The sequence below is a fragment of the Triturus cristatus genome, chromosome 2_2, assembly GCF_964204655.1.
Source record: "Triturus cristatus chromosome 2_2, aTriCri1.1, whole genome shotgun sequence".
Classification (NCBI taxonomy): Eukaryota; Metazoa; Chordata; class Amphibia; order Caudata; family Salamandridae; genus Triturus; species Triturus cristatus.
The window spans coordinates 580,790,007-580,816,084 of NC_140582.1; the positions used below are offsets into that span (position 1 = coordinate 580,790,007).

At 47.0% G+C, this 26,078-nt stretch overlaps 1 protein-coding gene across 16 annotated transcripts in view; it reads left to right on the top strand.

Moving 5' to 3' along the window:
* Positions 1-26,078, top strand: part of RAPGEF2 (Rap guanine nucleotide exchange factor 2) — a 960,874-nt gene that overhangs the window by 239,861 nt on the left and 694,935 nt on the right. For all 16 annotated transcript variants that reach the window (XM_085641742.1, XM_085641743.1, XM_085641745.1 and 13 more), the window contains exon 2: positions 8,791-8,861. In XM_085641742.1, coding sequence (XP_085497868.1) covers positions 8,791-8,861 — 71 coding nt within the window. The remainder of the gene's footprint in view (positions 1-8,790; positions 8,862-26,078) is intronic.

The following is a 26,078-nucleotide window of genomic DNA, read 5'->3' on the forward strand; positions in this document are numbered from 1 at the left end:
GTCATCTCATAGGATCTTTTATTTATTCTTCTTGAGTAAATCATGCTGCACAGCATATAGAATGTTGTACAGCATCGCAGAAAAACATTGGCAAAGCCCCCTGGTTCCACAGGCGAGATCTATTGGCTTTGCCAATGCCTGTTCCTTTTTGCTTTAGCATGCATGCACTTTGAGAGTGCATGTGTTTTCCATCTGTCTTCCTCGTGTACTTCTACCTCCTGCCAAATACAGCCCTTTCGCTCAGTGTTGGTCTCCCTTGTGTTGCACGCTTTTTTGTGTGCTTCCCCCACCAAACTCCTTACCTTCCCTGCACTCTGTGTTGCTTTGACACACTCTTGCATTTAGCCCACCCCATGCTACTCTCCCTCATATGCTGCTGTTCCCTCCCCTACCTGCTCCTCTGTTGCCGCCTCTCACATGCACCGGCCTCATTCTTTTTTTTTGGTTGGGAATTGGGGGAGGGCAGTGGGAATGAGGATTAGGCAGTAAATTGATGCCAGCCATCTGCTTAAAAAAAAAGCACTATAATGTTGCTTTTTTATTTCTGTAATTACTGATCTGTCTCGGATTATTAAATAATAAAAATTATGCTTGCATCTTTTTGTAGGTGACTATACGTAATGATTTATGCCCACATCCACATCATCAAACATGCATGCGCCTACAAAAAGTACGAAATGATGCATCCGCTGCAGCACCTCATCACCCTTTTTAGATCTCGCCTGGCGTTCGCAGCACGCATGCGTTGCTCTCGCCATGCGAGTGCCTTTTGCGATCAAACTTCCAAAGCTTTCCATGCACGCGTACGTATGGACAAAGATGGCTGCTCTTGCTATTTAGCTCAAGCTAACATGCACGCGCGTACGTACGGACAGTGGACAGTCCGACGCCATCTTGTTTTAATTAGCGTGGCCTTTCACTTTCACGGCCGCTCTCCGAAGAAATGAAAAGCTGGTGCATAGTAAACAAGAGTGAGCAGCTCCTTGGGTTGACTCTAATGTGCATGTTATTTTTTAAAACTTGCTTTAGAAATCCGATGAATGGGATGCCTTGAGCCGTGCTGCCCCACCTTCTCATTTTGTATCCATTTACGCCATTTCCATCTGCTTTTCATCATTGTTTCCTGCTGCACCCTGCTCCTCTGCAGTGCACTGTTCAGCCCCGCTAACTGCTGTCCCTTGTTGCTTACTATGCTTTTTTCTCCTGAAATTAAAGCTGCCGTGTGCTGATGAGCATTCGCTATGTTTATTCATAGGAGGGGACCAGAGTAATCGCCCCCATGGAACAAGAAAACGTGTTTTGTGCCTCTCGCATCTGTGTATTAAATGCCGTATTAACCGCAGTCCGAGGACCAGAAATTCCTGAGTGGTTTGTAAACGCGCGGGTGTGTTTTCCAATGTAGACCAATTTTGACAACTACGAGACAAATCGCTACATTAGTTGTCTTCCTTTACATTTTTAATATACCCTGGGCCACCACGAATACAACTTATACGGTAAGGATCCCCAGAGGTATTTTTAACAAGCACTTCACTTCATCACACTTTCGCACCACGCCAGCTCTACTGTAATCAGGCGTCGTAGCACAACCGGGCGGCACTCGGCCACCCGGTTGGGACCCCAATGATGAAGCATGACACCAACCAGGTTGGTGTGTGAGGGGTCTTTTATAATAATCTAATTATTTCTTTTGGCACTGTAGATACTCTCCAGTGAGTCCAAGGTCTCCTTACTCAGGTCAGCTTTATTTCATAGTCTAGACAGTGCCTTTCATGCTCTATTTCTCAACTTGTTGCGCAATCTGCATATTTGCAGTCTGTTTTGAATTCTCCCAGTTTTAGTGTATGTGAGTGAGGCAGGTACGTCGTATAAACCGGCAATTAGACGCCTACACCCTTTGTGAGCCCCGCCTCCCCTCTGTTTGGGATTTGTAACGGTCCAGCGGTTTGCTCTTTGTCTTGCGGACTGATACTCTCAAAATGTCGGTTACAGTTTGCCTCAATTTGAAATCCTGCCAAGTAGGTTTACGTTTACAAACCGGAAAACGCTGGTCCGCAGGCTGGAGTGTCTGCGGGCAGCTTACAACCTGTGAGATGTGTGGTCTCTAGCAGCCAGCGTTTCTGATTTTGGTGGCTAGACCATTTCCTCGCCCTCAGATTTAACAGCTTATCTTAGTTATCCTGTGTATATTTAGTACTGGTGAACTCCTGGGTGGCAGCGGTGCGCATCTGGGCTTGCATTAGGTGGCTCTGTTGCTGAATTTCAATGTGCACGGTCGTCTAAGGAGCACGTCTCGCACCCTCTTTTGTGCGTGCTCACGGTACCTTTTAGAAAACACGGTGCCTTTTAGGAAAGGGTTCCACGCCCAGCTTTGAGGCACGCACAGCTGATTCCCAGTTTAGAATAGTTTGCATTGTATTTGGGATGCATGTCATTCCGGTGCCGTTTCAGCCCGTTTTCTTCCCATTGCAGATTGGGGTGTCTTTGGTTCCTGGTGCAGATTTAGCCATATTATACACGCACTTAAATTCTGCACTTTTTGCTCATTCTTCCGAGACACGCCACAGCTCCCAGCGCTGAAAAGCAGATTTTTTTGGCCAAGTAGCCGCAGAGAAGCCACTCTTCCGTGGAGCAGCGTGTTCTGGGTTGGGTACAGGGAGTCTGCAAATCTCGCAGCAGGGTTGCACTTCACGCGGGATAATTGTTTCCGGGACGTGTGGGCTGGGGCGTGGGGGTCGGGGAAGGGACGTTGACACGCAGCAGATAGATTTTGAACCTGGGAAAGAGCCTCTCCAGCAGGGCACAAGTCCTAACAAGCATTAAAAATGCAATAGGTCTTGCCTTTCATTAAGTTAACGCCATTTGCTTTGCTATACAATACCCTTAGCAAAGCAAATGGCTTTAACTTAATCAAAGGCGAGACCCATTGCATTTCCAATGCTTGCTAATTTTGGCCATGCTGCATTGCATCTTGCTGATGGTGTATAGCATCACATAAAGGCTTTGGCAAAGCCGATGGGTCGCTAATGTGAAAAGCTATTGGCTATGCTAATGCTTGTTAGAAATTGCCTTTTTGCCTCATAAGTTTCAGTTCTAATTTACTCCTGTGTTTGGGCAAAAAGTGTCCATAAATGTACGTCTTCACCAGGGCACATTTATACATGAGAACAGTCACAATTTTGTACCCACACACAACAGTATCTGACTGAAGGCCACCTCATCACACATCTCATCAGCTGTTAATTGGTAGCGCATGGATTGGTCCAAATGTAATAAACTTTTTGGAGTTAAACCATTTTGAGCCTTACCTTGAATGGTGTTTCAGTAGAAGCCTGCTGAGCCGCGAGCACGATTGAGGTAGGAGCAGTCTTTCATTCCTGGTGTGTCCGTGCGAATCCGATTCACCGTGCTTGAGCTGCTGTCACCACCACTCAGGAGTGAATTGCATGCAGGGGCGAACGAGGCATCTATTCGTAATGTGTGACGTGCACTGCAGATAAGATGTGACAACCTGGCCTTTTGGGTTTCACTTCCTAGCTGATGTGCCTCTTTGTCCCACTGATATTTTTTTATATACCCAGAGTGACAATAAAGTGCTGAAACATGTAGACAGATTTGCGTTAAAGTTAACTGTCATTAACAGGAAAGGATGGATTGTGATGTAAAGCAGCTATAGACTACTTTGTACTGCATTTGTCCCTTCTCCAAGCTCTTTTTTTCTTTCTCTGTGCCCTATCCTATTATGGCAATCTTTAATGTCTCACATTGTACCTTTTATTTGTGCTCCTCATTATTGCTTTCATTCCTTCTGTGATCCATACCTTTGGTTGCATTTCTTTCTTTGTCCTCGCCCATGTTTTGCTTTTGATTCTTTGACCAGTATCCCTGCTCTCCCATTTCATCTCATTACTTCCTTTTCCCTCTCTGACTCTCCACTTGATCTGCCATACTTGCAGTTGTGACACTTTCTGCAGCTGTGTGCTCCCACCTTGCCTCTCCAAATCTGTATTTGTTTCAGTTCTGTTACACACGTTTCCCGCTCAAAACCCTCTCTTCTCTTTCCACCACACCTCCTCTTCCTCACCTTCCTTATTTCAACCTCTCCCATGTGCCCTGTTCTCCAGCTCCAGCCATCTGTACTTACCTTCCTTTGTCGAGGCTGCTTCCTCCTGCTCTCCCAACTTTTACTTGTGTTTCTCTACGTATATTGTCTACTTAAACTCTTCCGTTCCTTTTACTCCACACTGTGTGCGCCCTCTCGCATTCTACCCACTTGGGCTTCCTTTCTTTGCTCCACCGCTACCACCTTGCACCTTGCTTACTTCTCTTCACACTTCCTCGACTGCCACCTCTACTTCCACACTTTCAATACCCTTCCCATATATATATATATAATATACACACCCACCTTATAACTCACTGCTCCCTTTCTCCCTATGTATATAGACCCACCTTAAATAGCACTGCTCCCATTCTCCTAATATATATACACCCACCTTATAAAGCACTGCTCCCATTCTCCTAATATATATGTACACCAACCTTATAAAGCACTGCTCCCATTCTCCTAATATATATACATTCGCCTTATAAAGCACTGCTCCCATTCTCCTAATATATATACACCCACCTTCTAAAGCACTGCTCCCATTCTCCCCCTATGCATGTAGACCTACCTTATAAAGCACTGCTCTCATTCTTCCCCTATGTACATAGACCTACCTTAAAACGCACAGCTTCCATTCTCCCCTTATATATATACACCCACCTTATAACCCACTGCACCCATTCTTTCCATATACACCCACCCACCTTATAACGCACTGCTCCCATTCTTTCCATATACACACACCCACCTTATAACGCACTGCTCCCATTCTTTCCATATACACACACCCACCTTATAACGTACCGCTCCCATTCTTCCAGTATACACACCCACCTTATAACGCACCGCTCCCATTCTTCCCGTATACACACCCACCTTAAAACGCACTACTCCCATTCTTCCCGTATACACACCCACCTTATAACGCACTGCTCCCATTCTTTCCATAAACACACACCCACCTTATAACGCACTGCTCCCATTCTTTCCATATACACACCCACCTTATAACGCACCGCTCCCATTCTTCCCGTATACACACCCACCTTATAACGCACCGGTCCCATTCTTCCCGTACACACACCCACCTTATAACGCACTTCTGCCATTCTTTCCACAAACACACAACCACCTTATAACACACTGCTCCCATTCTTCCCGTACACACACCCACCTTATAACGCACCGCTCCCATTCTTTCCACATACACACCCACCTTATAACGCACTGCTCCCATTCTTCCTGTATACACACCCACCTTATAACGCACCGCTCCCATTCTTCCAGTATACACACCCACCTTATAACGCACCGCTCCCATTCTTTCCATATACACACCCACCTTATAACGCACTGCTCCCATTCTTCCCGTACACACACCCACCTTATAACGCACTGCTCCCATTCTTCCCGTACATACACCCACCTTATAACGCACCGCTCCCATTCTTCCCGTACACACACACCACCTTATAACGCACCGCTCCCATTCTTCCCGTACACACACCCACCTTATAACGCACTGCTCCCATTCTTTCCATATACACACCCACCTTATGACGCACTGCTCCCATTCTTCCTGTATACACACCCACCTTATAACGCACTGCCCCCATTATTTCCATAAACACACACCCACCTTATAACGCACTGCTCCCATTCTTTCCATATACACACCCACCTTATAACGCACTGCTCCCATTCTTCCAGTATACACACCCACCTTAAAAACGCACTGCTCCCATTCTTTCCATATACACACCCACCTTATAACGCACTGCTCCCATTCTTCCAGTATACACACCCACCTTATAACGCACTGCCCCCATTCTTTCCATAAACACACACCCACCTTATAACGCACTGCTCCCATTCTTTCCATATACACACCCTCCTTATAACGCACTGCTTCCATTCTTTCCATATACACACCCACCTTATAACGCACTACTCCCATTCTTTCCATATACACACCCACCTTATAACGCACCGCTCCCATTCTTCCCGTACACACACCCACCTTATAACGCACCGCTCCCATTCTTCCCGTACACACACCCACCTTATAACGCACCGCTCCCATTCTTCCCGTACACACACCCACCTTATAACGCACCGCTCCCATTCTTCCCGTATACACACCCACCTTATAACTCACCGCTCCCATTCTTTCCATATACACACCCACCTTATAACGCACTGCTCCCATTCTTTCCATATACACACCCACCTTATAACGCACTGCTCCCATTCTTCCCGTATACACACCCACCTTATAATGCACTGCCCCCATTCTTTCCATAAACACACACCCACCTTATAACGCACTGCTCCCATTCTTTCCATATACACACCCACCTTATAACGCACCACTCCCATTCTTCCCGTATACACACCCACCTTATAACGCACCGCTCCCATTCTTCCCGTATACACACCCACCTTATAACGCACTGCTCCCATTCTTCCCGTACACACACCCACCTTATAACGCACTGCTCCAATTCTTCCCATATACATACCCACCTTATAACACACTGCTCCCATTCTTCCCGTACACACACCCACCTTATAACGCACCGCTCCCATTCTTCCCGTACACACACCCACCTTATAACGCACCGCTCCCATTCTTCCCGTACACACACCCACCTTATAACGCACCGCTCCCATTCTTCCCGTACACACACCCACCTTATAACGCACCGCTCCCATTCTTCCCGTACACACACCCACCTTATAACGCACCGCTCCCATTCTTCCCGTATACACACCCACCTTATAACGCACTGCTCCCATTCTTTCCATATACACACCCACCTTATAACGCACTGCTCCCATTCTTTCCATATACACACCCACCTTATAACGCACCGCTCCCATTCTTCCCGTATACACACCCACCTTATAACGCACCGCTCCCATTCTTCCCGTACACACACCCACCTTATAATGCACCGCTCCCATTCTTCCCGTATACACACCCACCTTATAACGCACCGCTCCCATTCTTCCCGTATACACACCCACCTTATAACGCACCGCTCCCATTCTTCCAGTATACACACCCACCTTATAACGCACCGCTCCCATTCTTCCAGTACACACACCCACCTTATAACGCACTGCTCCCATTCTTCCCGTACACACACCCACCTTATAACGCACTGCTCCAATTCTTCCCATATACACACCCACCTTATAACACACTGCTCCCATTCTTCCCGTACACACACCCACCTTATAACGCACCGCTCCCATTCTTCCCGTACACACACCCACCTTATAACGCACCGCTCCCATTCTTCCCGTATACACACCCACCTTATAACGCACTGCTCCCATTCTTTCCATATGCACACCCACCTTATAACGCACTTCTGCCATTCTTTCCATAAACACACACCCACCTTATAACGCACTGCTCCCATTCTTTCCATATACACACCCACCTTATAACGCACTGCTTCCATTCTTTCCATATACACACCCACCTTATAACGCACTGCTCCCATTCTTTTCATATACACACCCACCTTATAACGCACTTCTGCCATTCTTTCCATAAACACACACCCACCTTATAACGCACTGCTCCCATTCTTCCCGTTTACACACCCACCTTATAATGCACCGCTACCATTCTTTCCATATACACACCCACCTTATAACGCACTGCTCCCATTCTTCCCGTACACACACCCACCTTATAACGCACCGCTCCCATTCTTCCCGTACACACACCCACCTTATAATGCACCGCTCCCATTCTTCCCGTATACACACCCACCTTATAACGCACCGCTCCCATTCTTCCCGTATACACACCCACCTTATAACGCACCGCTCCCATTCTTCCAGTATACACACCCACCTTATAACGCACCGCTCCCATTCTTCCAGTACACACACCCACCTTATAACGCACCGCTCCCATTCTTCCCGTATACACACCCACCTTATAACGCACCGCTCCCATTCTTGCAGTATACACACCCACCTTATAGCGCACTGCTCCCATTCTTCCCGTATGCACACCCACCTTATAACGCACCGCTCCCATTCTTCCCGTACACACACCCACCTTATAACGCACTGCTCCCATTCTTTCCATATACACACCCACCTTCTAACGCACTGCTCCCATTCTTCCCGTATACACACCCACCTTATAACGCACCGCTCCCATTCTTCCCGTATACACACCCACCTTATAACTCACCGCTCCCATTCTTCCCGTATACACACCCACCTTATAGCGCACTGCTCCCATTCTTTCCATATACACACCCACCTTCTAACGCACTGCTCCCATTCTTCCCATGTACACTTCTATCCCCCTTACTCATTCCGGCCGTTCTCACCATGATACCTTGCACTGCTTCCCATGCCTTGTCCTGTCATTCTCCCCACATATATTTCCACCACTCTCTGTGGCCACCCCTGTCACTCACCCCGGCCCATCCTTATTCCTATGCCTGTGCCCTCTTTCCACTCACCCCGTCCTTCTGCACCTTTACCTGCACCCTCCTTTTTCTCTTTAAAGCATCTCAAAGCACCCTTAAGTGCCTGAAAGGTACCATGTTGCCGATATAGACAATACTGAAATCTCTCATGTTTGCAATGCCATGTGCTTTTGTGTGCGTTTACGTCACTGACTGACACCTTTCTGTCGTTTGCAGGACCTGGAGATCGTGTACTCGTACCTCCATGGAATGGAAGCCTTGTCCAATCTGAGGGAGCATCAGCTGAGGTAGGCGGCACCTGATCGCGCCAGCGAAGGGCACTACTGAATGCACTGCCTTGAGTGTATTGATTGCCCAGGTTCTTCTGGTTTTCAGGCTTTGTCCATGCAAAGCTGCCAGTAATAGCATAATATTGATTTCAGCGCCTTTCTTCCTCCATGCAATTAAACTGCCATTGCCTACCAGGCACTGCCAAAGCTTTTCATCAGGATTTTTTGTACAAAGAGGTAGTAAGATCAACCTATTTACATGCATAAGATAAATGTGGTAACAGCTGAAATATACCAAGTAGCACTAATTTAAAAAGCATCACCAGGCTTTCTCATTCATTTCATTTTGCTTCTTATGTTTGAATAGCTGATGTTTAAGGGGCTGAGCAGTTTCTTTTGACAGAGTTGAAGAATTATGGCTTAAAGCACTGTGCAGCTCTAGTGAAGTAACAAGTGTGCCCTTTACAGAATATCCCACATTGTGTTACTTGAAAAGTGCTGTGCACTGTGGCTTGCAGATCCTACACATTTCACAGCTGCGTCAAGTAGGTTCATAAATGTACTTATTACTTGGAGTTCTCACCAGGAGAAACGGTTCTCAACCTTTGACAGCAGCTTGGTGGGTGAGACCCAAAGATGCCCCTTTGAAAAGACCAAAACACCTTGGGGCTATACAAAGTTACGGCATGTATTGTTCCTGTTTATTTACACTGCTGTGCCTACGACACCCCATCAAAAAGTGTAGTCACACACGTTTCTAAATGGTGGCTGCGGGGGATCTCTTTCCAAAATATTGGTTGCAAAAATTGAGAAAATAATATACCTTTAGACCTCCTGCTCTAAGGTATTGTCCACAATTGATCTGATTCTTATTTAGCAGCTGCCTGTCTCTCACTGTATCACACACAAAACTACTTGATTGGCCGTTTGTTTCATGTTCAGTTTTTGATTGCCTTTATATCTGTCTTGTGCTGGTTGATTGCTACTAGCTCTCTCTCTTTTTCTGATTGAACATTGTCTTCTTTCCTAATTTCCAGCTTAATCTCTGACATTTTAAACTTTTCTAAAGTACAGCAAACGCCAACAAGTGGCTTCTTGATGCTAGAAAAACATTTCGAATGCATTAAAAATGCAAACAGAACAATGTTGAAGAGTCTTCTAAAATCCAGTTGTTCTTGAACTTGGCTGATTGCCTGTGGAAGTCATTCCTCTGTTTAGGTGCTAAGGCTGTAAGGGATCTTCCCTTAAGCAAGGCTTTTTGATGCAGGAGATGAATCGGAGAGATCTGGACATCTTGTGATGAAGAAAATGGATAGGGATGCGTAAAGGACCCTGACCATTAAATGCTTTTGGGTAAGACAACTTAAAACCATCTCAGAACCCATTGCAAACCTCTACAGGCGTCTCACACTGGATCATGACAATGTGTAATGCAAAGAGACCGCTCTCTTGTTTCCATTTTGATGATGCTCGGCCTCTCTTGAAAAAAGATTTCTTCACGCCAGTGCTTTTTGATTGCAGGCTTTGCCTCTCATTTTCTGGTTTCCAGCTGTCTATTTCACGTTCTGATACTCTTCTGTCTTTTCATAGTCTAGTTGCCAGTTGTGTCTCTCAAGCTATGATTGTCCACATCAGTTTTGATACCACCAACCTATCTCTCTTATTGGAAGAACAGTATGTTCTTCAGTTTTGGAAAAATGTTAGAAGCCACGGCACCTTTCACTGTTAAATTATTTGTGTGCTTCTCAAGTGTACCTCCTCCCCCCCCCCCCGTACCATGGCCATAGAATGTTGACATGTTTGACTAATATGCATCTGATATACTGCCGGAAGGATCAGACCAGTACAGGTGGTGGACCTTTTAGCAACTTCCAATACCATTCCCATCCTAAAGAGGCACAGCAGTTACTGCACCAAGCAAGTACACCTTTATTTATTTCTCATACCAAATCAAAGAACTTCTCACCACCCAGGTTACCATACATTCCTGAATTTGAATTGTTTGTATACAGTGGCTGACGAGTATTTTTAACAAGATGTCTGCCACTTCATTCTCCGTGAGAGTCCCTGTTAAAGTACCAACCAGAAAGTGATCGATTGAGGAGGTTGTGATTGTGATTGTGAGTGGGTGTGGGGGACTTTGACATTGGTAGCCAGTGGGTTCTGGGAGCTTTGTTGTTGATTCTGACTGAGTCACTGTTGATGACCAAGGTCACTTTAGATAGCATGACTTGTGAAATGGTATGTGACATTCATGGAGACTGTGAGTAAAGTGAAACGAGAGAGTCTGTGGATGAGTGAAGAGGAAGGGTGGGCGGAAGATTCCCTTTTGGACATCTGCCCTCTGAAAATCTAATTTTGCTGTGTGAGCCAATTTTCTATGCACTCTGGAGTGAGCAACCTAAATCTGAATGTTGGAGACAAATTAGCTTGAATTGCATTTGAGTAGCATTATGATGTTCATAGGTGTTGTCCAATTCTGTCCGAGCTGGATATCTAACCGTACTGCACTGTCCGTGAAAATACGAGGTAGCTTGATAAAATTTGTTACCTATTGATATGTGTCCATATCAAAATATCGTCTTAGTCTCCCTAGTAGTGCAGAATGTTTATTTTTAATTAATCTAAATTGGGAAAGGCACTCTAGCAGTGTTGTAGCTTGTCCAGTAACACTACACAAAGTCCAGTATTATAATTGTCACTGTATTTATATAGCACTTGCTACCCCTGACGAGGTCCTTCTGGACTTGGTTAGCAAGGGGCTGCAGATTAGTTCTTCCTGAGCCCTGTCCCTCTTTCTTTCCCCGTAGCTGCTGGTGAGGTTGGGGCTGCAGTTTGTGATGTGCAAGGTGAAGACGTTTTCCTGGCCAGGCCTGTTCTCTTGTCTGCCCAATTACTGTATCAGGAAGGTTGAGATGCAGGTATTTTGCACCTTCGTGTAGCTTTGCTGGGGGCACTCCCACATGGAGCATGCCCCCGGGCTTCCCGTCCTTCGCAAAAGTTGGGTCTGTGGGCAGGGAAGGGAGGGGCACTCAAAGAGGATACCCAAAAGAGAATAACACCAAACATATCCTGCATTAGGGGACAATTGATGCAGTCTCAATGTTGTTGTCTGCCCGATCAAAGGTTTTTACATAGTATCTGTGTTGATTCAGGGTGGTCCCGGGAAGGGCACACAAGCTCAAAACTTTTGAGTGCAAGTTCTTTTTAAGAATTATAGCATCAAAAGGAGGCAGAGGGCGTATGGGACTTAAACATTGTGTCCCCAACTTTTATTCTGTGTATCTCTCTGAGACTAAGTGAGCACGATTGATTGAGCGAAAAGTACTGTACTGTTTCCACGATCCCTGAAGGGTCAAGGGTTGTCATGTTCGATAGTTGCCAGAAAATATTCGCTCCTTGGTAGGGTTAGGTGGCTTATGGTGGGGATATCCGGAATCATTCTAGACACCAATCCCTTAGTTTTTTACCTACAAACATGCAGACCCTATGTATTTTTAGGAACTACACGACACCTGTTGAGTACATTGGCAGTTCACTCAGGGAAAGAGCACCTAAGGGATTACTTGGAGAATGTGATGTGTTATTCATTGCTGCCCATTTGTAAATTGGTTTGGAATTTATTTTTCGGCGACCAGTTGTGTGCTAATATGTCCTCTTGAGCCCCATCAGTAGCTATGTATTTTTGCGTGTGTTACATGTGCCTTGAAAGGACAGGACATGTCACTGCCCTTGTTCAGGGAAGGCAGATAGTTGCATTCTTATTTCAGTTTGAAGTATTTTTGAAGATTTACTCTTCCCTATGCAGACTTGAGACCAGTCAGAGGTACATAATGGAGAAGAAGGGAGGAGCATGCTTTGGAAAAGAGGTAGCTCGTGCTTGCAGTACTGCTGCAAGCATGTTCAGTTTGAGCAAGTTTAAGCTGATCTAAAAATCCAGCTCAGTCTCCAGTAACAAGGGCGCCCTTCCTCGCACATAGAGGGGCTGCGATGGCATCCTCAAATTCTCATACTCGTATTGCATGGAAGAGAACTGTTTGATGGCAGTGGTGATAAAATGTTCAAAAATAGTGCACATTGATTATAAACATAGCATGTTATGCATGCATGCATACTTAACAGTAAACTGCTTTTATTTCTGCGGTTGATGTATTGTCTCCTGTAATTACACCAAAAAGAGAAGAAAATAATTAAGTTCCCTAGGACACAAAATTACATATAATCAGTTGGCACAATTACAAGCAGTGAGTGGGTAGTGTGCCAACTTTGACATGCTGGGTTACCCTACCTGCTGATAATTAGCACCCTCAAGATCGACTGCGAAGAGCAGTTAGATTTTAGCATCTTTTCGATACACCTACATTACCTCCAGAGGGGATACCCGCATTATGCTATAGTCTCATTTGCATTACAAAATAATGCCTTGCCAGCTATGCAGTTTAGAGGATGCCCAGTGGAGGTTGCACATCTTTGCTGTGTGTTGCAGGGGACTAGGAAGACTATCGTTCGCTGTTTAGTTACGGGATGTGCAGCTTAATAACCATCATGTCTGTTACTTCTAGACTACTGGGGAAAGCACTGGCTGACCAGTGCTGTATGTTCTCCTCTTTTGTTATTTTATACATATATGTTACAGGGATTTGATACGATTTCCTAGGCACTCCTCATTCTCAGTTCAAATAGCATGCTTGGCCACCAGATCATTCTGAACATGCTTTCTCCTTTAGGTGCTGTTGTGCTCATTAACCAAGTGTATTGATTTGTACACTCTTTGCTGTGATTTGGTATCTACTAGACTTAACTAAACCGAGAACATCTGCCAGTTGCTGTGTATCGGGTTTTGGAAGACCTTTTTAAGTTAGCTTGCTCCCATTTAGTAGCAGTTCTAGATTCATGTTTGTGTATGTATGTAACTATATTGTGTTTCTATAGTGCCGCAGACCTAGATAAAAGGCTTTTGCGTATGTTTGCTCTTTTGGTATGTGGTTTTACAGTTGAACAGGGGCAGTTTGTCTTCTCCCTGACTCCAGAGAGTCGATACAGTTACAGACTGGTGACTATGGTGAGAGGCCTTAGTCTGTGACTCTTGATGCCCTCAGTGCCAGGAGAGGTGCATTTGGCTATATAGTTGGTGAGTTTTCACTGGTTTTCTGCTCTGTATTCCCCTTATTGGACTTATGTATTTGGGGGTGTAGTAATTTGCTTCCTAATTCCCTCATACATATTGCAAAAGCAAGAAAAAGATGAACACTGCTTTTGCACCAAAGGTCGGATCGTGCCTTGGAAAATCTTCAATTTATTATATCTTCCATATTGCTATAGAAGCTGTAACAACAGCAAAATTCACCATTATTGGTGGATATGTTGCTCTTAGTGCCGCTCTTTCTGATGAATACTCCTCACAACAGATTCCTCACTTTAAGAATAGTCCCCAGATGCCAGAGTGGATCTGGAAGTTTTCCATAGCAGTGCTCCCAATCTCTGAGTGGCTCTCCATTGTGTTCGTTCTTGATGAGAAGTGACAGAGCAGAGTTGCATTTAAGTGCCACCCCTCTGCTCCGATAGCATTTCCTTTCTTTCTGCGTCTTTGAATACCTTGAACGTTGAAAATGGATGTCGGTAATGAACCTGTACTAGGTGTGTCTTTGGTGATTGGGCTCGGGGCACAATGCGGAGTCATGCAATATGTGTGTCCTCATACACCCAAAAACTATCTGGGGCTGTGAAGTGAAACTGTATGTTGCTAAACATCAAAAGTAGTCACAGATCTTGCGTAAGTCCTGCTCCAAGTCTAGGGTTCCGGGCTGTTCCTACTCTCGAGGCCTCTCTTGTGACAGGCCTTCATCACAGTCAAAGTCCTTTCATTAGTCGAAATCCTAAGCGAAAACACAAGAAGGCAGAGCGGGACTCGAACCCATTCCACCACTTTCTATCTAAAGAAAAGTCACAAGGGTGTCAAGGTGCCACTCAATCTTGCTTCCAATCCCCAATTGAGTAGCTGATTCTGATGCGCCTCGAGTTTCCCCAGTCCATCGGCAACAACACCGCAGGTCATGGACATTAGGGAGCCATTCTGTGTAATTTTGGCACTCTTTTGGCTCCCTCTAGCAAGCCTTCTTTCCCTTAAGACCCGCCCGAGGCCTCCAGTTGGGTTACTGTTGGCGAATCTGTCCTCTGCAGTGTCCGAGTCCTGTGTTCTCCTAAAACTTAATTCTGGCTCTAAGACTTACAATGGACCTTCTTTCATTGACAATGGTCCCGAAGTCGCTGACGTCCGAGGGGGATCCACTGCCGACCCCAGTGTCCCACCCCAAGCTGAATCCATCTCAACACCGACCTTGGTCACCCTCCGACTCCACTCTAGCCCCCCCTTTCATGTGCAGCCCGATTCAGTCAATACACTCCAACTAATGCAGTACCTTCCTCAGAGGCTCCATCAGCTTATAGTTTCGATACTGACCATAGCTTACAACTGCTCGGAGAGAACAGTGGGGAGATGGGATAATTTATTCCCACATGACGATGAAAGTTCATGCATGGATTTACAGGAGGCCAGTAGACTTGATAATACCCTGATTGAGGATTGATTCGCCCCATTTGGGCCACCAGATGAAGAGTCCTTCCTTTACAGCGGTAATGAGATGTGCTGCTGAAGTCCTGGACCTACTACTTATTTCCTTCGATTGAAGTTGAGAGAAAAGTTTTGTAACCTAGGCCTACTGCCTGTGATCCCATACTCCCAACAACCAGGCCCTAACTGACGTTCTTAGGGGCACTTTCTCTAAGCCTTGCTTATGCCCAACGGTGAACAGGCAGGTTGCCAGGCACAACAGTGTGGCGCCTGACAACCCTGATTTTTCAAATGCATCATCCTGCTCCTGAGAGATTTGTGGTCCAAGCTTCCACCAGGAAGGCCAATCCTAATTTATTCCCCATGCCCCCACTTCCTCAACTATAAGTTGAAAGGATTGAGGCATTTGGGAAACAAATGTTTGCTTCTGCCAGCTTCGCCTTGAAGTCTGTCAGTGCGCTTTGCCTATAAGGCCGTTATATTCCTGCTCTCTCATGGAAGAGTTAGGTCCTCCTTGGCTCAAACCAGTCAGGATAAAGCCAAATATGTGATTCATGCAAGTATGGTTACTACTGATTGCTTTGGGCGGGTAGTCAGCCCTAGGGTGGTGCTCTATCGATATGCGTAGAAGGAATCCACAGGTTTTTCTTGAGATGTGCAGGCATTCCCTATGGTTATGCCTTGTGATAGATCCCTCCCATTTGTCGGAAAAGCTTATTCTGCCCTAGAAAGCTTCAAGAGAACTGAGCAACAGTGTGTTCTTGGGCCTTTCTACTCCTGCCAGACAGTTATCTCATCAGTTTAGACCCTTTTGAGGCTATTCAAGAGAGTTGTCGTATAGACACCGTCAGGCCCCGCTTAGCCATTTTTGTTCAAAGAGGTGGGAGCTGTACTATCCAAAGGGGCCCATCGAGAAGTTTACGGACTCTGAAGCAAACGCCTGCTATTTCCTCGTGCCGAAGAAGGATAAAGTCTTCGTCCTGTATTAGTTCTTTGTCATCTGAATGCCTTCCTTTGGTATAACAAATTCAAAATGCTTACAGTGGCCCAGGTTCTGTCTCCCTTGGATCCTGGCAACTGGATGATGCCCGTGGACATGCAGGTAGTGTAATTTTATGTGCCCATTCTACAGTCCCAGACATTACCTGCAGTTTTTGGTTGGCCAAGAGCATTTTTATTCTGCCATGCTCCTCTTCGGCCTTAGTAGCACCCCTATGGTGTTCACCAAAGTGTGGGCTATGGTCACCACCCATCTTCAGCGGTTGCGGATACCAGTTTTTCCCTACCGCGATGACTAGCTGTTGAAGGCAAACTTGCCACAGTCATTCATAGGCCATCTCTAGATGACGGTGAACCTCCTGCAATCTTAGCGGTTCTTGATTAAAGATCTAAAGTTATATCTGAACACTGGCTAAATCTTTATGCCACTGCTTAGAATGTGCCGTGTTCAAACCTTTGCTCGTTGGAGTTGCCACAAACGTCCTAAAAAAAAGATTCATTTTAACTGGGGTGGAACACATAGGTCATGGATGTTTTCCCACCTCTGCCTATCCTGCCCAGTGTTCTGAAGGAAATCCGGAACGATCGAGCCCAAGTCATCTTAGTTGCCCCAGATTAGGCTCGCAGAGTGTGGTACCTGGAATATGTGAACATGAGCCTCTGCCCTCTGATGGGTACCACTTCAGAAGGATCTTCGGTTGCAGCAGTAAGGTAGGGTTTTCCACCCAAATCTGTGCAATCTACATCTCGATGTGTGGATTTCTTCCTGGCTGCCAGGCAACTTTCCGTGAATTGTATTTACACTGGATGCTGGGACAAATTTGTGACCTGGTGTGGACAAACCCAGAGCAGGCCAAGTTGCCGGGTATTTTAATATTTTTTTTTTTTTGACCCGTCAAGGCTTTGCTGTGTGTTCTTATAAAGGTTATTTCTGGACCCTTTTGGCCTTTCTGCATTTATCAGACCAAATGTCCTTGTTTGCCTCGCCTGTTGTAATACAGTTTATTAAATGTTTCAACCATGTACCCTCCCAAACCATTTGTGATGCCACAGTGGGTGACATTTTGAGCTAATGCCTAGCTGCACTTTGCGTCATCTGACAGTAAAGACAGTCTTCCTTGTCGCGATCACTTCATCTTTTCGCGCAAGTAAGCTCCAGAGTCTCTCAGTGCAACAACCCTACACAAATGTTTTTTCCTTGCAAGCTGGTGCTGAGTAGCAGGGGAGACTGCTTGCTGAAATTAGTGATGCCTTTTTATGTTGGGCAATTTTATCACTTTCCTAAAGTTCTTTTCTCTGCCTCAGCCCTCAAACGTGGAGGAGAGAATCCATTGACGGAACACATAAGAGCCTCTACATTGACTGCCCCAATGACCATCGTGTGTACGATCATTGTTTTGTCGTGTTCCCTTAGTAAAAAAAAAAGTAAGGCAGTTTTTAATGCAAAGGAATATCCACCATGTCAAAGTCCTTTTCAGATCTGCTATGCATTGCCTAAAAGAGCAGCCGCAGGAAGGTCTGAGGGTTCGTTCCACCAGGGTCAAGGCTGCCAGCTCTGTTTTGGCACGGGCAGTGCCTTTTCTGGACATCTGCCGGACAGCCACATGGACGTCAGTGCACATGTTCACTAAGCACTATAGCCTTCACAGCTAGGACTGATGGGTCATTTTGCCCGTTCAGTCCTGCAGGACATTTTGGTCTGAGTCCGGTGCTCATGGAAAAGAGGTGGACCCCCCTCATGGCAGAGTACAGCGGCAGTGCCTGCCAGCAGAAGTGAGGAGCAGTGACCTTGCTTGGGGGAGCACGAACTGCTTGAGCGAGGAAACTCGGGGCATGCGTCGGTGCTTGGCGCGGACTTATCTGTAGACGGGTGACGGCTTGGGTCTGTAAGGCTCCTCTGTACTTTCCACCAGTTGCCTTGCGGCCACATGACCCACAAGATGCTGGTACGCATGTGACGCTGTAGCCCTGACTGCCCATTGTGTGAGGACTGCCACAAGGTGTCAGGCGCAGGTCAACGCCCGGTGGGGCCCATATCGTGACTTGGCCCCCGCAGCAACCGTGGAGAAGGCAAAAGCTAAACCATCAGGCACCTAGGCTGGAGTAGGGGATTCTTCCCAGTCTGCATCAGTGAATTTGGATCAGCCTGACCCTGCCCTACCTCCCATTCAAGTTGAACTGGATAAAATCCTTGCTGTCATTGCCAATTATAAACCTACCCCCCAGCAAGATATTAGTGCTGTCTCGGTTGGCCTGGGCTCCTGAGAGTGCATCACCACAAATGGCAGAGTGAAAGAGGTAGAGGCGGTGGTGAGTGAGTTTCTCCCAGACCATCTGGTGTAGACCTGGCAAGTGACAGACCTGAGCCATAGGGTGCAAACCCTAGAACACTGTGCTGAGTATGCAGAAGGCCGCAACCGTTGGTATAGTATCTGCATTTTAGGACTCCCTGAAGGTGCAGAGGGCAGAGACATGGTATCTCACCTTGAGGAATGGTCGCTGACGAAGGTTGCTCCAAATCATCTGTTCTCTTTCTGTGCCCTAGAACGAGCACCCAGTGTGCCGACTCCACTGCTGGTGCCAGGCCATCCTCCCCAGCAAGTGGTGGCCAGGTTACTGCAGATGGCCTAGGTGGGTGGTCCATACACCATTGATAATCGGGGAGTTTAGCTGTTACCTGACTTCACAGCTACTATGCAAGCCAAAAGAGACACCTTCTTGTAGATGGAGAGAACTCCGGTTAGAGGGTCTACATTACTCGTTAATGTTCCCGGCCAAACTGGCAATAATGCTCGATGATACAACACTCTTCTGTGAAGACCCCAAATCGGCACCTCCAGCCATGGATGCGGGCCAAGTGTAGGCCCAGAAAACTCTCTTGGGGAGCAGGTTGTAAAGGGACTCTAAAGAAACCATCCCGATCCCAAACAGAGAGAGTTCAGGCAGCTGCACTTCAAGCGACAGCGGAAATCACAGTACCCCCTTTTGTCAGACTCTGAGACCGGTTCCCCAATGCCAATCAGTGATTTTGGAATCTCAGGGGTTGATGACGGACAAAAGGGGTCCTCCAGAGGTGACCCCGCAGTCAGCACAGGACCTGATCTGACCTGGCAAAGCTCTGATATGTTTGTTGGCTAGGATTTTCTGCTCTCTGGGCACACCCCCCAGTCACTTGAGAAGATGGAGCCCTTGCCTTTTTCGCTTGCCTCTTTGGTGGCTGTATAGCTTGCCCACTTCTGTGATGACTGTGGGGGTCACAGTGAACACCTAAACAGATTGCCCTGAGACCCCTTGGTGAGGGGTGCCTGAATGTCATAATCGGGCCACAACTTGTTCCCGGGTGGCATGAGTGCCAGGTCTGGAGCAGAACTGATGAAGTCAGACAACATTTGCCTGCGCCACAACACTTAGCCCCTACCAGGAGTCTGGAAGAGTCAGGCCTATGATAATGTGCAATGTGTTTTTTTCAAGGGTAAGCGTTGCAAGCCATTGCTATGCTGCCCTTGGGTTGGGGAGTTTAGAGTTGGGGTATTTGTTGTTGTCTTGAGGACTGTGGTGCATGTTCTGGGGAGTAGTGTGGGAGCGGGGCTGGTTTAGGATTGAGTGCCAGGAACTTGTACTTTTGGGATAGATAGCTACTCAATATTCAAGTCTCACATTTGTGACGTGGAACAACCAGGGGATGGGGTCCACCTCCAAGCTACACAACATCCACAAGTATCTTGGAAGCAGAGGGGTGCACATTGCTATGTTGCAGGAGACCCCCCTTACAGGTGTGGAGGTGGCGAGCCTGCTACGCAGATGGCACGGCCAGTTATACGCCACCTCCTACTCCACATGTGCCGGGAAGCCTTGGTGTGGATTAGGGCCAGGGCCCTTTTTGAGTTCGAACACTCCTCCAAAGAAAAAGAAGGGAGATATTTTTTGGTCAAGGGTAGATTATTAGGTAAGGAAATTACAATGGGGAATATTTATGCACTGAACCAGGACCAGGTAGCCTTTTCCTAATCTCACTCAGCGTCCCTGGGGCAACTAGCAATAGACAATCTGCTCCTGGGATGAGACTTAAATTGCGTTACAATTTGTTGCTGGATTAACACACCTTCCCACCCTACCTGGAGCGCAGGCACATTGACTAGCGTTGGTCCTCTGTGAATGGTTGCAGCACTTGGAGCTAACTGACATCTGACGCACCCAGCATGGAGTAGAAAGAGATTACTCCTACTATTCCCACATCCATGCACTACATACTCAACTGGACAGGTTTCTGTTTTCCAGCAGGTTGAGTCTGTACGCGACTCACTCTGAATACCTTGTCAGATAACAGCCCATTGCTTCTGGGGTTCCGGCTGATTGATGATCGCCTGGGGATTCCCACTTGAAGACTTAACCTGTCGGCCCTCAAAATGTCTGTTATAGGTACTCCCTAAAAACTGCCATTGAGGGGTACTTTGATGCTGACCAGGGTGTGGCGTCCACTGGCCTGATGGACTGGGAGGCATTTAAGGTGGTGATCCGTGAACACTGTTCGAGTCAATCAGCGGGAGTTAGGAGGGAATTGGACAAGGAGCTGCAAGGAGTAGATGCCACAATTCACACCTTGGATAATGCTTTTAGGGTAGACTCCTTGGCGCACTCTAGACTCCTTGAGGCGAAGGAGCAATACAATACTTCTCTAGAATTTTTTTGTTGTCATAACCTTAGAAATTACATAGCCCTGGCTCATAAGGAGGAGGGAAGGCCGGGAGGCTCCTGGCTTGGCTCATTCGACCTGAAACACAAGACGCGCCCATCACCCAGCTTCAAGCCGTGGATGGTGCATTACTCTTTTACCTAGGGGCCATTAATGATGCTTTTCGTGACTACTACGACGTGCTTTATCACCGCCCATAGATACTCACAGAAGGCCTGCAGTTGGACTTTACCTTATGTGGCCAGGAAGGATCTGGGGGTCCGGTGACAGTACAAGAGATTATGCATGCCATTAAAGAAATTGCTACCGGCAAAATGTTGGGCCGAGATGGACTCCCTGCAGAGTTTTTCTCCATATTTATGGGTCAGCTGGCCCCTCGGCTGGAGACGCTCTACTCAGAGTGACTGAGCTTGGGAGCCTTGCCCGATTTCACTATCGACCTGATTGTAGTACCCTCCTTAAGACTAAAGTGGTAGTTGCTCCTGCATTCGCCTTTCGACCCCTGTCCTTGCTCAACATGGATTTCAAGATCCTCAGTAAGGTTCTGGCCACTCGATTGCTGCCTTGCATTCCGACGCTGATCCACAGGGATCCGAAGGGCTTTATCCCGTCCCGCAGTACCTCCCTTAACCTCAGGCTCTGTAACATGTCTTATATAACCCGGCAGTGTAATCTCTACCAGATTCCATGCTCATGTTGGTGGACCTTGAAATGGCCTTTGACACGGTTGACTGGGTTTTTTAAATTGCGGTCATGTGCTGACTGGGAGAAGGCTAGATTAAATGGGTCACTCTGACCTGACGGCAAGGGTCAGGGTGAGCACTTCGGTCTCTCATCAATATGGTGTATTTCGGGCACGAGACAGGGCTTCTCATTATCCCCCCTTTTAATTTGTCTGGGCCATCGAGCCTCTGGCAGAGCTGTTTCATCAGGAAGGCATGGGCAGTGGCATAGTTGTAGATGGCCATGAATATATAATTTCGCTCTATGCTGACAGCCTCCTGCTTTATCTGACTGCTGGTCCTGCCGATGCCCCGGGTGTGATCCAAAGATTGGATGAGTTTGTGATACTTTAGGGTCTATGAGTCAATAGGGCCAAAATCGCCTGTTTCAGGTTTCACCAGGGGGCCAGCAGCTTCTGGACTGTCCTCCTGGTCCAAGCTGTGCCTCCCTCATCTTTTAAATATCTGCGCATTCAGGTGTATCACAGCCTGTACAATTTATGAGAGAGCAACTTGGGAAGGGTGCTCTTATCCCTTAAGGCTTGTGTCCCTTTCTGGAGATCCCTATGGCTGCCAATCATGACTCGGATTTCCGTCTCCAAAATGGTGATGCTTCCTCGCTTACAGTATTTCTTTACAAATCTTCTGGTTAGGGTACCGGTCACCTGCTTCTGGCAGTTAGATGTCCTGCTCTGAGAAGTGATCTGGGATGGGGCCGTCATAGAGTGTCACTTGACGTTCTACTGTGTCCGCTGGACGAGGAGGTACTGGGAACTCCTGATTTTGGGCTGTGCTTTCTAGCAGCACAACTGCAATTGGTTGCCCAATTACTAGATGGGAACCTCCCTCCCCCTCCCCGTTGTAACGAACTGGACCAAAGGGCTGCTGGTGTAGATGCTCTGACCGGCGATTGTTATTCCTCAGCCTAGTCCCCTGCTGAAGGTGGCCCTAAAATGTTGGTGGCGCTGTATAGTGAAAACTAGGAACATGCCACTTTATGCCCCAGCCCTGCTGCTAGTGGGGCTACCTCATGTCGACCATATCTCACGGCCGGGCAACTGTCTGACTGGACAGGGGACGGGCTGGTGACAGTTTGTGACTGTTATAAACTGAGCACCCTCGTTCCTTTGGAGGAACTGTCGGCCCAACACGCATTGCCCCTGCGACAATTCCTGATCTATGAAGCTCTGGTGCATACCTATGAGGATCTTTGGGTAGGGGGCAGGGAGGAACCGGTGACCCATGCGAGTCTCCAGTTTTTGTCGTCAAAGGGTTTGTCATAGCATCTGTTAACAAGGTTCTACAGGTCCATGAATGATATGGTGTGGAACACTTGGTGAGGCTTAGAACCAGGTGAGGCAAGGTGCTGGGTCGAGATATCTCCGACCGGTAATGAAGTAGGATAGTGCCATATCTCAAGAAAGTCTCCAGAAATAGAAGGCTGAAATACATTCAATTTAATTACGTCCACATGACCTACCTTACACGTCATTGACTTCAGGCCATTTATGGAGGGGAGCTCTGTGAGTGTCCCAGGTGTAGACACCCCGATGCAGACTTTTGTCATATCCTTGGGAATGCCCCACTCTACAGTTGTTCTGTAATGCAGTAGTCCTTCAATTGCACAATACACTGGATTTCCTGCTCCCGTGCATGATTGAGACTTGCCTCTAAGGGGGGGTGGGGTTCCTCAGACTGAAGACTCAGAAGGAAGGTTTTTAGGTTCTTGGACTTGGCTCTTATCTTGGCCAGGAGTCGTATTGCAATGGCGCGGAAGTCTGTGATTGGGCCTGTTCTGGAGAGCTAGGTGAGGGATGTCACCACATGGGCTTGAGCTGAGGAGAGAGTGTTGCTCAGGGAAGACGCAGGCACATGGGCTAGAGCTGAGGCGAGAGAGCTCAGGAAAGACGCAGGTGTGGTGTGGAGACGCCCAATAGCTGGTCTGTGGACGGAGGTGTTGGAGAGTTGGGAACACCCGGAGGGTGGTGAGAAGTCAGAACCTGGGGAAAGGTATGATTCGGTTGATTGAGATCAGGGCAGAGACCTGGGCGCTGTAGTGGGAATTAGTGCACCCTGAGAACTGACCCCTTTACCTTCAGTGTAGCGTACCACCCCACCTGCTGTCATCTTCGATTGCACCTTCCCCCTCCCCCGTTCACTTCCTTCCCGATGTGGTGAGCTTATCTTTACATGTTCCAGAACTTTTGACCCGCTGATTGCCGATTACCTGCACCTCCTCTGATTTTACTCCCTCCCGGCAGTCGCCACGCACCCTCAGACAGTTTGTTTCCATTTTATTTAAGGTACTTTACATGTTTCCCCCTTCCCTCCCGACCCAGGTCTTACAGGCCACATGGGATATCGCATTTTATGTAACTACAGTGGCACTGACTTGGTGTAAGCATAGCGGGGAAGGCCCAGACCAGTACACATGGCCATTCTTGTCTGGATATGTGTATTTGAACTTTACTGGAGCTGCTCTCCAAAGTTTTGGATTATTGCTTATTTGCTTCTCACACCATGACTTTGTTTCGCAGGCTCCCGTCATGTTGATTGAACGCTTTGGCAGCGGTAGTGTCCTATGTCCATATCGTGTATGTTAACAAAATGTCAATAAACATGTTTAAAAAAACAAAACATTGAGGTCTCACTGGCCACCTAGCGCCCCTCCCCCACAACCCCGCCCCCCTCCCCCACCCCCGTTCTGTAGAGTGGTCTTTTTCCATCTACAAAGGTCCCCAATTCGAGATCAGTATTCTGTTACCTTCAATTTGTTTTGTGCTGTGCGTCTGAGGGTGCCGAAAGAGTCGAGCAAGAAACTGAATTTGGTGCAAATGGGTGGTTGAAGCTTATATTCTGCTTCGCTCTGTCACTTCCGGGCAGAACGAAGCCTGCGCGAAGCCGCAGGGTGCCACCTAGTGGTACCTGGGAGCACTGCTGTGGATTACGTCTGGATCCAGTCTGGCACCTAGGGAATATTCTAAAGGTGAAAAGTGTGCCTTTAGAGTGTCCAACATGTAGAGCATTACCAAAGATAAATAACATATTCATTTTTATGGTGTGGTACATAAGTCCGTATTCACCAGCACGTGTCCATCTTCTAACCCTCCATAGCTATCTAGGTCAGCCATGTACCACGTAAATGCGGTTTGCTTTTGCTACCAATAATTCATTGAATCCTCCACTGTGACTCCGTCATATGAATTATTAAAGCGTAATCCAGTACATCCCAGGGCACATGCTTTTATTGTACACCTCCTTTGCACGAATTCAACTGGATGCTGGTGAAGAGCAAGAGTCTTTTTTAAAGTAGTTTGCATAATGCATGGAATCCTCTGTGGCAATGACCTCCATTTCTGAAGAGCAGACTGATTCCATACATTCCGTGCCAAGGGACTGCAGCCCAGTGTCATTTTGCCGGTCCCCAATTTAAACACACTAATTATGGATGTATGGCGTTTTCAGTCATGGCTGCCCAAAGGATGCCATTAGAAATTAATCGAATGCCATTTACTGTTTTCGGCAGTTTTTATATTCTGCTCGAGCTGCCAGTTGGTGATGAGTGCTTTTAACATTTTCTTTATTTTTGGAAACGCTGGCTCGGAACTAGCGGCTATTTCATAGCACTGATGTCAGCGATGAAAATACAACCCCCCTTCCTAGATGACGCACAGTCCTGTGCAACAAACGACTTGATTGGTTTGTTACAGCAAAAAAAATGACTGGATCTAAAGTTTGGGACTCATCAGCCACAGATGTTGATATTAGAAGGAGAAATAGGTGTAATTGTAACAGATTTCTTGTAAATAAAGGAAGAATGCACCATAAAATAGTCCACTCCTCTGCTTTCTGGCCATCATGCCTCCTCTTACCTCCATCCTTCTACTTCTGAAAACTACCGTTCCTCCTCCTTGTATTTTCCCATCTCCTTCCTACCTCTTCTTCCACTCTCATAATCTCTGCCTCTTCCCATCTCCTGCCTCTTTTCAAAACATTCCCCTCTCCCACTGACTGTTAACCCAATTCTCCTAATTATTTGCTGTTTTTACCACTTCCTATTTCTTCCAACATTTTTGCAGCCTTTTCCCTATTTCTTGCACTCTTTCTCTCCTTCACCTTTCCTGCTCTCCTTTTTTCTTCCTATCTCCAGATACCTATGCTTCTCTCTTCCTGACCCATCTGCCCGCCTGCTTTGCTTTTTCGCACCTTTTGTCCCTCCAGACTTTGTTGATTTTCCACTATGACTTCTG